The sequence below is a fragment of the Ylistrum balloti genome, unplaced genomic scaffold (assembly GCF_031769215.1).
Source record: "Ylistrum balloti isolate Yb309-2 unplaced genomic scaffold, AGI_CSIRO_Ybal_v1 Utg369926, whole genome shotgun sequence".
NCBI lineage: Eukaryota > Metazoa > Mollusca > Bivalvia > Pectinida > Pectinidae > Ylistrum > Ylistrum balloti.
In genome coordinates this window covers 514,712-528,170 of record NW_026782041.1, presented here as the reverse complement: position 1 = coordinate 528,170, position 13,459 = coordinate 514,712, and the positions used below count along the sequence as shown (strand labels likewise).

Genomic DNA, 13,459 nt, shown 5'->3' with positions numbered 1-13,459 from the left:
TCAAATGTAAAATTTATACCTGGAAATGTCAGAGTGGAAGGACTGATCAGATAGCATTGTATTTTATTTTAATTCAATAGTGTATTGTTTTTTTAGATCCATAAAAAGGTTTTGATTAGAAAGCATGTTTTGACACTAATTATTGTAGTGAAAATATTTAGGTAAATATCAAGTGTTTTAATTATCTTGATTTGATAAGGCAGCAGTTTCGGAATCAATAAAATCAAATCAAAATAGATACAGCATGGTTCAGTGAAGTCAGATGATTATTGGAGTTTAATGTCATTTTGCTTACATGACATGTGTAAAGAAATACATCAGTGTGGCTTGTTCATAAAATACAGCTGACAGAGCAAGCTTCTTCAGCTCAGTTGGTACAGCTGTGGATTTTGTGTTGGAGAAACATGTTAGACACATTCTACACCTGATCAGATTCTGTTCACACTAACCCTATAGTATCATAACATCATGTTCTACACCTGATCAGATTCTGGTTCACACTAACCCTGTAGTATCATAACATCATGTTCTACACCTGATCAGATTCTGGTTCACACTAACCCTATAGTATCATAACATCATGTTCTACACCTGATCAGATTCTGGTTCACACTTACCCTATAGTATCATAACATCATGTTCTACACCTGATCAGATTCTGTTTCACACTTACCCTATAGTATCATAACATCATGTTCTACACCTGATCAGATTCTGTTCACACTAACCCTATAGTATCATAACATCATGTTCTACACCTGATCAGATTCTGGTTCACACTAACCCTGTAGTATCATAACATCATGTTCTACACCTGATCAGATTCTGGTTCACACTAACCCTATAGTATCATAACATCATGTTCTACACCTGATCAGATTCTGGTTCACACTTACCCTATAGTATCATAACATCATGTTCTACACCTGATCAGATTCTGTTTCACACTTACCCTATAGTATCATAACATCATGTTCTACACCTGATCAGATTCTGGTTCACACTTACCCTATAGTATCATAACATCATGTTCTACACCTGATCAGATTCTGGTTCACACTTACCCTATAGTATCATAACATCATGTTCTACACCTGATCAGATTCTGTTTCACACTAACCCTATAGTATCATAACATCATGTTCTACACCTGATTAGATTCTGTTCACACTAACCCTATAGTATCATAACATCATGTTCTACACTTGATCAGATTCTGGTTCACACTTACCCTATAGTATCTTAACATCATGTTCTACACCTGATCAGATTCTGGTTCACACTAACCCTATAGTATCATAACATCATGTTCTACATCTGATCAGATTCTGGTTCACACTAACCCTATAGTATCATAACATCATGTTCTACACCTGATCAGATTCTGGTTCACACTTACCCTATAGTATCATAACATCATGTTCTACACCTGATCAGATTCTGGTTCACACTAACCCTGTAGTATCATAATATCATGTTCTACACCTGATCAGATTCTGGTTCACACTTACCCTATAGTATCATAACATCATGTTCTACACCTGATCAGATTCTGGTTCACACTAACCCTGTAGTATCATAACATCATGTTCTACACCTGATCAGATCCTGGTTCACACTTACCCTATAGTATCATAACATCATGTTCTACACCTGATCAGATTCTGGTTCACACTAACCCTGTAGTATCATAACATCATGTTCTACACCTGATCAGATTCTGGTTCACACTAACCCTGTAGTATCATAACATCATGTTCTACACCTGATCAGATCCTGGTTCACACTTACCCTATAGTATCATAACATCATGTTCTACACCTAATCATATTATTGTCAGTCAGAAGTAGAGGTAAAAGGGTCAAAGGTCACATTATGCATGAGAGCTGGGGCATACATGTTTTACAGAGATTTCCTAGCTTCAATTGGTATCTTATGTGTCTGTACTTAATGAACAAACCACACTGAGTTGCTCTTTAACACAGCAACAGTGCCATTTTGACATATCGAAGTCTTAAATCTACTGATAGCATGTTTGCAAGTGTTAATTTGAAATCTTGTGAAATCTGAACCCAGACATATAACTACTTAAGTCATTTTGGTTTATATGCATAGTGATTTTAACATGGATATCAGACTGTGACATCATTGATAGAAGCTGAGTTATGTGTCTGACTACCTGTGTTACAAAGAACAGTAAATGATTCGTTTGTCAAAATTAGAATTGTTTGATAGGCGATGTAAGATGAAAATGCTTTAAGGAGCCATATCTTGCCAGTTTACTGTCAGCGTTACATCTCTGCAGTCTAGCTTTTTGCAGAATAAATGTAATTTTGGAAAAGTTCAAAGTAAGATTCACTTGGCAAATATGTTCTGCTTGACCTTTCAAGCTTGTTTCTCTTCAGTTAAGATGTATGATAGGGAGACATAGAAAGTGTGATATATTCCTTGTACAGTTGGTATTTAAATGTTGTAAAGGTATATTGTCAGCAGTTCATGTCTCATTCTCCAGTAAATTTAATGAGATTTTTTTTTTCAGCTTGATGACTAACAGTTAAACAATGTGCATGGACCTTTAATTCCAGACTGATACTGTTTTGATTGAGATAAAAAAAAAACCCAAATATATGAAAAAAAGTTTTTCTGCTTTTTATCTTCATGTCATTGCTTAGATTTTTTTCGTTTGAGTTTCATTTTTGCTTTTAATTCAGTTTTATTGTAGTTGTATAATTTTCTTACAGCTTTGAATTTATTTTTGGAAGTTCATATTGCTTGTGTTTTCATCAGCTCCAGAATTAGTGTTTTCAATACTTAAACGTTAATTGCGTTGTTAAATTTGTACAAATAATCACTGATGAATTTCACTCCACAATATTTTCATCAGAACCAATACGGTAAACGGAAGTTTACAACATTATTATATATATAGATGGAGAGAAAGAAAAGAAATACAAGATTACTGGTGATCAGAGAGGCTTGTAAACGATGCCTTCATTCTCATGTATAATATACAGCAATATCATGTGATTGTGCATAAACATAATTTCTATAATCAAAATTATAAAATGGTTTATCAAGCCTTTTTTAACTTACAGAAGGATAAATTGTTATTTTTCATGTCATTTTCATGGCATATCTACACAATTTGTTCCAACATGTTTGAACAATTGTCTGAATAAACTCTGATGTGTCACCATGAACAATACATACTCTTTAGAAATGTTTCACGAGGACAAAACTCACGCCCAGAAAACTGACACGTGATGAAAAAAAAACATCACAATCCCCAGAAAACTGACACCTGTGATAAAAAAAAAACACATCACAATCCCCAGAAAACTGACACATGTGATGAAAAAAAAACACATCACAATCCCCAGAAAACTGACACATGTGATGAAAAAAAAACACATCACAATCCCCAGAAAACTGACACATGTGATGAAAAAAAACACATCACAATCCTCAGAAAACTGACACATGTGATGAAAAAAAAACACATCACAATCCCCAGAAAACTGACACATGTGATGAAAAAAAACACATCACAATCCTCAGAAAACTGACACATGTGATGAAAAAAAACAAATGACAATCCCCAGAAAAATTATATTTACAGTGAAAAAATGCCATGCATTGTGTAAAGTGATTCAGTTGAGTGTGGAGACTGAAGGAATGGATTGCCACATTTGTGAATTTAAGTCACACTGATGCCACAAGCCCCTAAGTCACCCTGAATGCTACAAGCCCCTAAGTCACCCTGATGCTACAAGCCCCTGAGCTAAGTTAGAGCCTACATAACCCAAGGTGATAAGATCAGAGATGCATGGTTCAACACTCACTACTTATGGTGGTTTGTGTTTCTCGAGAAGCTTAAAAATAGACTGATCTGTGTTGATGTGACTGTCTTTCGGGTAGACACTTTACCCTTTGGATGGCAAGGGGTGGGCCTCCCATATGGTATTCAATAAGTTAACCACCTGTTACTATAAGGAGACTCTTTCTCAAAATGTCTCGATGACTGTTCACATGGTGATAAACTCACCAGACAAACCATGCAAGCATGAAAGGCTTCTTAACAAGTTTCAGAGAGAGGGGAGATAACTCTTATTTACTTGATCAGCTCTAGGCCTCTATTCCTCTTAGAACCTACAGAATCAGATATAAATCCACAAACAATTTGGTGGTAAATTATGCTATTGATGTAATATGGCTTCTAGATATTTTTCATGGAAACAGATTTAAATTTTCTGTAATAATATAAGATATGCTGTTGTGTGCTGTAGTTTGTTCTCTAAAACCTAAAAATAAAATAAAATAAAATCAAGGAAGTCTGACTGAAGTTTGATTTATTGGAATTGTGATTGGTTACTTTTTTTAATTTCATTGTTAATACAATTATAAATATACAATTTCTGCGCAAAAGAGATGAAAAAGTGATGTGTATTCAAAACAAACAAAAAACAGATTAACTTATTATACGCCTATGTTACTTCTATCATTTATTTCAATTTTTCAGAAATTTTTTTTTAAGTCTTCTCCCATGAATTATGGTATTGAATGTTTTTCTTTTCCAGTAGCACACAATATGTTGTCAACGATTATGCTCCAAGAAATGCCCTACATGTTGAAACACTGGATAATACTGACAAATCCCGGTACCTGCCGCAGGGAGCTCCGAGTGGATGTAAAAATCTCTTTGTTGTTGTCTTGTTGGAGAATCATGAACAGAAACACACGGAACTCATCTTATCCTGCAAATCTCCGTAAGCTTTTCAATAGTTTGGAATTCAGTTCATTATGAAGCTGTGTACTAGAAATATAGATAGATATAGACAATTCTCTAACATATAAATATCTTGGTTTGAAATGAGATAAAATTACAGTTTCAAATTCAGGATTCTTCAATTTGAGGCCACAATCGGTCTTTTTCATGTAAGAAACTTACAGGTAATTTTGCTGAATGAATTGGCATGTTCAAACAAAAAGGGATTAAGATATTCGTTAATTTGGAGCTTTTGCATATTAAAAGCTTTTGCGGATTTTAATATTCCATTCTGTACTAAAGATTCAAAGTAATAATTCATATACAATACATTTTACAGGAGTGACAGAACACGATGGATTGATTCTCTCAGTCCATCAGCAAAGGAAAATGACACAGAGAAAATCTACGAAGAATGGGGTAGGTATCAGGTTCTGTCATGGTCACAGTTGTAAAACAGGGATGTGGCAAGATCACAGGGTGTGACAATGTCACAGTTGTAAAACGGGTGTGGCAAGGTCACAGTTGGAAAACAGGGGTGTGTCGAGGTCACAGTTGGTAAACAGGGGTGTGGCAAGGTCACAGTTGTAAAAAGGGATGTGGCAAGTTCATAGATGTAAGACAGGGGTGTGGCAAGGTCACAGTCATAAAACAGGGATGTGGCAAGGTCACAGTAGTTTAACAAGGGTGTGGCAAGGTTGCAGTCATAATATTGTACTGTGTCAAAGTCATATTAGGAGAACAAGAGAGAACACAAGCATAATCGTAGGGTGTGTCAAGGTCACAGTCATTATTCTAGACTTTGTCAAGGTCGCAATGTTAAACTAGGCTGTGTCTAGTGCAGAATCATTATACTAGGTTGGGTCAAGGTTATATTTATGAAACAAGACCTATAAAGATCACAGTCATAACACAAAATTAGTTAAGATCAAAAGAAATTATGCAAGGTTTGTGATGTTAAGAGAAGGAACAGGAAGGCATCTCATTACAAAACAAGCAGTTTTCTTTGGAAATAAAGTGATTAAACATCAATTTTGTTTCTTCTCAGATTGTCCTCAAGTACAATGTACAACCAAGTACACAGCTACAGAGCCTGATGAATTAAGTCTTGAAGAATCAGATGTCATCAATGTATTCAAGAAAATGGGCGATGGTAAGATTTGTTACGTTTATCACTTGTTTGTTAGGTCACCTGGCGCCACTTGTATAAAACATCTCAACTTGAGATTTTCTCAAGTCAAGATTTTCCTCAGCTAACATCTCCTTGAAAATATCTTGTATGAAAATTCCTCAAGGAATTTCAGGACATCCTAGCCGATGACTTCCTCCTGTTCCTGGAGAAAATTTTATACAAGTCGTTTTTGAGGAGATATTAGCTGAGGAAAATCTCGACTTGAGGAAATATCAAGTTGAGATGTTTTATGCAAGTGGGGCCTGATCTGTAGGATCTAGATATTTGTTGCCTTACCTTGGCATTTATCATCCTTCAACAATGTCTTTAAAACACTACAAGTCATAAGCGACTGCAGATTTTGACCAAATTTGGTCAGAAGCATCCTTGGGGGATGGAGAATCAATTTTGTATAAATGAAGTATCTCATCCCCACCCCCAACACCTACCCTCCAACCCCACCCACCACCTGGGGCCTGAGGGGTGGGGCCAAAAAGGGGAAATTTAGTGAATTCTGTAAAATCCTTCCTCTCTAGGATGATTGGATTTTGTTCAGCTTTGAACTTAAACAATCTTCAATGAAGGGGATTTAATTTTGTATAAACAATGAATCTTGGGGGCTCCTGGGTGGAAGGAGCTGGGCCTAATAGGAGCAAATTGACCAAATTGGGACCGACAGATTCTGAAAAAAAAACTGACAAAAATTACATTGTCCATTTTTTTAATGATTGATTACACTCTACACTGAAATCTCAACGAGTCATTGATTTTCTGTATGACAGGTTGGTATGAAGGGGAGAGAATTCGCGATGGAGAGAGAGGCTGGTTTCCTGCTACCAGCACCACAGAAATTGTCAACTCGCATGTCAGGGCACGAAACTTACGTCTGCGATACAGACTGTTATTGGCATCACAGGACTACGGTGATGTGTACTCAACAGCATGATCAAGATCTTAAAAAGCTTTAAAATTACACTGTACGCAGTGAAAACAAGCTTTTCAGTGAAAATGATTCACCTCCAGATCATTTGACTTGACAATCATAAATATTGACATTGAAGAATGAGATTCACATCAAAGTTTTTTCGTCCTCAGGATTTTTTTCGTGGGATTGTAAAGAGAAATATGCATTAAGACATCCTTTAAATTTCCCCAGAGGATTCCGATGGAGACAGAAATACTCCTGATAAAACTGCTGTATTGTTTTCCTTTCTCCAAGTAGAATTTTTACAGGATGGGACTTACTTGGATATCCGCGATGTCAACTTTTGTTGGGTATAATTATATAAGCCTTTTGTATGTGTGTGTATGAAAAAACACTGGAATATATGGAAGTGTCAGGAGAATGACCAATGTTGAGAATTGGTCTTTTCTTGTTCAGAACTCACTTGTGAAGGAGCTGGACAAAGACACGTTAGAAAATTGTTTACATGTTGTATACTCCTAATGATCACAGAACTTACTGAATAATTTCACAGACACAGAAATGTCAACAATTATGGGGTATGACTGAGATTTGATTACAGTACTGTTTGGTGAATTTTAACGGCTATTTATCCAGAGTAACAACGGGAAGAACATTTACTGTAGTATCAATCATTCAACAGAAAAATGCTGGCATTTTTCTAATGAAACATTAAAATATTAAAATTTCCTACATTTGGGAGTCAAATTCATTCCAACATTATTGTACTGCACTATCAACTTTTGGGAGTGTGTGAGTAGATAGTACTTCTGTTTAGAAAACAGTGTTTTGTGATGAAACTGAGCTGGGGCATTCACTTATGAAAGCTAGCTTTCTATCTACAATATGTAGGTCTTGAGTTCAAATCCTGTTGTTTCCATTACAATGTTTTACATTTACACAAAATATTGCCAAAACATATAGAGTATAATGTGTTCTGTGTAATCTCACATTTTAATGAAGTTTCTGATGGAAACAGGTGTGACCTAGGTATACTGCTAAACTATCTAAAGCTTTCAGCATTACATAGACGATGTGATATTTTATATTATACTTCTTATAAAAAATAGATAAAGGAAGTCACAGCGATGAATATCAGTCATTTGAATACAATTTGTACTGATGAGCTGATGACTTTACTTTCCTAACAGCGTTCATCAAATCATTTTAACTGTCATAGAAGACAGTTTTCCCAGGAGACATTTTTTTTATAATTTTAAACCAGAAATTGATGAAGAATGACTCAGTGTCTGGAAGATATATATCACTGCCATACAATGATAGTAAGATGTTGTAGTAGACAAGGTTGTCTTCCAATAACACTTAGATCACAAATTGTCTGAACTCCTTAATGAAGTGTTGTATATGTCTCTGTAGATAAATTGGTGACACTTATTCTCATCACTTTGAAAATGATTTTTGTTCTCTCTTAACCAGGCAATATCTCGTTAAATTCATTTCTTATCAGCACAGGTGCTTTACATATTTTGTAATTGAAATTATATTTGAACATATCACAAGTTTATTCCAATATCAAGTTTCTTGTACATGTACCTGGTGTATTGAGTATATAACACAGGGGAATGTCACATATAGGAACCAAGTCTGTTGCTACTACAACCATGGTACTGTAACAGCCCCCAGTAATTACACAGTTATGTCCCTTGAGGTGTGACTGGTAACTCATTATCATACCTTGGTATTAGCTGGATTTCCATACTGCAAATTGTTTTGGTTTTAAACATTTTTAATGCAGCAATTCAACATTGGTTAAATGATGACTTTAAATTACTAATAATTAGCATATATCATGTTAATTTGAGGTCCACTTCAAGTTTGATTTATAAACTTTTCATATATATTTTGCTAAATGATTTGAATTATTTTTGTATTCATATTTAAACAGGTAAAGTTTTTCAAGTTGTATTATTACAATGAACTATAATATTTTAAAGTTGTATGATATACTTCACTATAACCATTGCCAGAGCTGACGGTACACAATCCATGAACAACAATGATTATATGTATGTTATCCCGCCAAGAGTTTGGACTTAGTGGTTGGAAATATTTCAATGAATGTTATTCATGATGAATTTTCTTAAATAAATTCCATAATACTTAAAAAGCAACAAGCTAATTAATGTGATAGACTCCTGTTCTACACAATATCTATAGAAATGATGAAAGTGGTAAAATCACAACATTCAATTTGATACCATCACTTACACTATCACATTGTAAATTAAAAATAATAAATTAAATGTGTGGAATGTTTGGTGACAGAGAAAGAACCATATATCTATAGTATCAAAGTTTTCTCTAAGGTTTGTTTCATTGCGGCCAAGACAGACCCGCCAAAATGGATCCTAAGACAACTAATGTAAGATCCTAATGTTAAAACTCACTGCATCGTTTGTAATCAGTTAGCACAGGTGTCTGACATAGATTATTCTCCAGAAACAGGATATATCCATTTGAAACATATCTATATATGATTTTTGTCAGTTTTAATATTTCTTTATAATTTGGTTTTACTTTATTTTTCAAATGTTACTTCATTTTTTTTAAAAATGTATCACATTTATTTTGTCTGAGATAGATGATTTGAAAAATGTGTAGTATCTGAAAACTGCTTTATTTTGAATATGAACTGATTTGATGTTGCATTCAATGGACAAAGATAAGCTTATTTCTGAAGTAAAAATATTTTCTTGTATTAATTTTTTTTAATTGATTGATGATTTAACATATATCTATAATCATATGATTGAATATTTTATTACTGCTAAAAAGATATATAAATATTCATATGCAATGCTGTATGGTGCACTTTATCTACTGACTCTAGAAAGGATATGCAAATTTAAATGCTTTTATCAAATATCTGAGGAATTGACAGGTGATGTTGTAATATTAAAGTGACTTATATCTCAGTATGTTGATATGATAAGGATTATCTGTCCATTGTCCTCACACCAAGGCTTAAACTACTGAGACTCACATACCTATAGATCCCACTGATCTTCTTACGTAAAATATCAAATGTGGATCTTAAACCTACATTTATAAACTCTGTTCAACAAGAAACAAAGATTAATGTGCACTCTGCTGAAATATGTTATACAAACTTACACTATAGATATTTGTATAACTTACTTTGATTGAGAACTTGTATAATGGGAGGTAGTATGACAGGTAAATGTATGTGTGGTAACACCTGATTAATTACTAGTGGAATGTAAGATTTTACTCTTTATAAAATTGATTTTGTCATTTTTTCCTGAACATTTAAAACGGAGCCAGAGAATGAACAGACAAAAATGTAACAAAGGTTGTTCACTGTTCTCATTGTATTCTTTAGTAATTTGTATACATCTGAAAAAATAAACAGAAAGTGATGTTCACCAGACTTCTGTGGGTGATATTTCCATATCAATCTTTTGTTCAGTGCATTGGTAGTAAACACAATCAGTAATTTGAATTAAATAAACATAAATTATCTATACAGGTGTGTCTTTTGAATTAACTTTTGATATCATATGCTTTGATTCATTTTAAATATGTAATTTTATTCCAGAATAAAATTTTATCAACTTAATTTAAATAAGACCTCTTGTTTCACTTCATACCTGTTGACAGATGATAAGGTACAGAGGGCAAAGTGGTTTGAATATAATTAGCTTGAGAGTTCATAGTTCTGATATTGCACAACTAAAAATGTTGTTACCTTTAATTGTAAAAAGAATTAAAGGTGAGTATCCTTGTTAAAAATGTCACTTATTTAATTTTCTGATTTCATTAATGATATTCGTGTGATGTGACAATATACAAATTTGATTAAGAAAAGAATTGAAATGTATTGCTATCTAAATTGGTAATATATACCAACAGGTATATGACTGTTTCAGTGTTAATTCATAGTTGTCACACCGGTTCAGTGAACTACACAAATATGTATCCACCTTCCAGCTGAGTGGTAGTAGGTCTGTTTATAAAGCTTAAGACCAGTACAGAATCCTTTATGATATTTCTCAATCCAAACTTGAGATCTTGTTGCTGTGATTATTTTGTATATTAAATATATTACATGTAATACTGTATGTACAATGCTACCAAGTGATTTCTTTGATTTCATGTCCTGTTATAATTTTATTTCTATTTTGATAAAAGAAATGATTATACTTCTGTTTTTTGTAAAGGTGTCTTTTATTACTGTAAAAATCTATTATTTAAGTCTATGGTTTTGAGGATATCTGTTATATTTCTCCCGGGATCAATGTTTCACTGAGAAGTTCATTGTTAAAGCAATATTGTTACTTTCTGTTTATTGTTTCATTGTCAAGGTCAAATTTTCACCTTCATGAAAACTTAACAAATTTTTTACTTACCAATATAAATTTCATGCCTGTTCTTAGGAGAAACATATCATGTTGTACAATAAGATTTTGTCTGTACTACGAGATCTGACATTATGTCTGCTTCTGAAGATAAAAGATATGATCATTGTCTGTTTTATAATATCCTGACATTTTCTCTGATTTTATGATAAAAGCATTATGTATTATGATATAAATATTGTCTTTTTGGTAATGAATTACATCTTCCTTGGTTTTTATCATAAGATTGTGACATTCTGTATATTTAGTAATGAGATTTTGAGAGACCAATGTTTTATAAGATACAGATATGTTGTATACTAAGATTCAAACTGACGTTTTATGATGAAAGTTAGACTTTATGTCTTGTGTTACGTTCTTTGCTTTATGTCCTATGATAGATCTAGACATAATGTCTTACTATAGGATCTAGCATTAATGTTTTATGACAAGGTCTAGGCTTAATGGCTTACGTTAAGTTCTATAATTTATGCCCTATGACAAGATCTAGACATAATGTCCTATAATAAGATCTAGGCTTAGTGGCCTTAAGATCTCTACTTTATGTCTTAACATAAGACCTAGACATGACGTCTTATGATAACATCTAGGCTTAGTGGCCTTAAGATCTAGACTTTATGTCTTAACATAAGACCTAGGCATGATGTCTTATGATAACATCTAGGCTTAGTGGCCTTAAGATCTAGACTTTATGTCTTAACATAAGACCTAGGCATGATGTCTTATAATAAGATCTAGGCTTAGTGGCCTTAAGATCTAGAATTTATGTCTTAGCATAAGACCTAGGCATGATGTCTTATAATAAGATCTAGGCTTAGTGGCCTTAAGATCTAGAATTTATGTCTTAACATAAGACCTAGGCATGACGTCTTATGATAACATCTAGGCTTAGTGGCCTTAAGATCTAGACTTTATGTCTTAACATAAGACCTAGGCATGATGTCGTATAATAAGATCTAGGCTTAGTGGCCTTAAGATCTAGACTTTATGTCTTAACATAGACCTAGGCATGATGTCTTATGATAACATCTAGGCTTAGTGGCCTTAAGATCTAGACTTTATGTCTTAACATAAGACCTAGGCATGATGTCTTATGATAACATCTAGGCTTAGTGGCCTTAAGATCTAGACTTTATGTCTTAACATAAGACCTAGGCATGATGTCTTATAATAAGATCTAGGCTTAGTGGCCTTAAGATCTAGAATTTATGTCTTAACATAAGACCTAGGCATGATGTCTTATAATAAGATCTAGGCTTAGTGGCCTTAAGATCTAGAATTTATGTCTTAACATAAGACCTAGGCATGACGTCTTATGATAACATCTAGGCTTAGTGGCCTTAAGATCTAGACTTTATGTCTTAACATAAGACCTAGGCATGATGTCTTATAATAAGATCTAGGCTTAGTGGCCTTAAGATCTAGACTTTATGTCTTAACATAAGACCTAGGCATGATGTCTTATGATAACATCTAGGCTTAGTGTCCTTAAGATCTAGATTGAATGTCTTATGTGAAGATACAGGCATGATGTGGTTTGTTCAGAAACAAAGATTTTAAAGACATAGACATAATGTTTTATGAGAAGATGCAGTCATGATGTTGTATAGTTAGATATATATATATTATGATTTAAGATGCAGACTTAATGTTTTATGTTAAGATACAGACATAACGTCTTATAATCAGATGCATACATTATGTTTGATGATAAGATACAGGAGTTATATGGTAAGATATCTTGTGTTTTATGATGATGTCTACCTTACTACCTTTGTGTGCCATTCTCAGTTCCTTCCTAATCACCTTGTTCATGTATACAACTTATATCATAAAGATATTGTACAACAAAATCTCTGATGTCTTCCTTTCTTGACATATAATCTATTTTTTCACCACTGACAGTATAACATTCTGCATATAATCTTCGTCCACATTGCCAGTATGTTTTACTTAACGTCAAGGTCACGAGAGTTCATAGTTCAACATACAGGTCATCTGTATCCCGACTTGTCATCTGCTGGAACTACATAAAGATATTTCAGTATGTGTAAGTATAATCATAGATGTTGAAAGTCATAGAGAGAAAATATCTGTAGATGTAGTATATGCTGGTTATTTCTTTAATTAAGGTCATAGGAATAAAAGGTCATTTTCTT

At 33.5% G+C, this 13,459-nt stretch overlaps 1 protein-coding gene across 1 annotated transcript in view; it reads left to right on the top strand.

The window, feature by feature from the left end:
* LOC132546964 (uncharacterized) overlaps positions 1-13,153 on the top strand; it is a 57,224-nt gene extending 44,071 nt beyond the window's left edge. The window contains exons 20-23 of the mRNA XM_060210697.1: positions 4,578-4,766; positions 5,106-5,185; positions 5,814-5,918; positions 6,719-13,153. Coding sequence (XP_060066680.1) covers positions 4,578-4,766; positions 5,106-5,185; positions 5,814-5,918; positions 6,719-6,882 — 538 coding nt within the window. The 3' untranslated portion in view covers positions 6,883-13,153. The remainder of the gene's footprint in view (positions 1-4,577; positions 4,767-5,105; positions 5,186-5,813; positions 5,919-6,718) is intronic.
* The last annotated feature ends 306 nt before the right edge of the window (positions 13,154-13,459 follow it).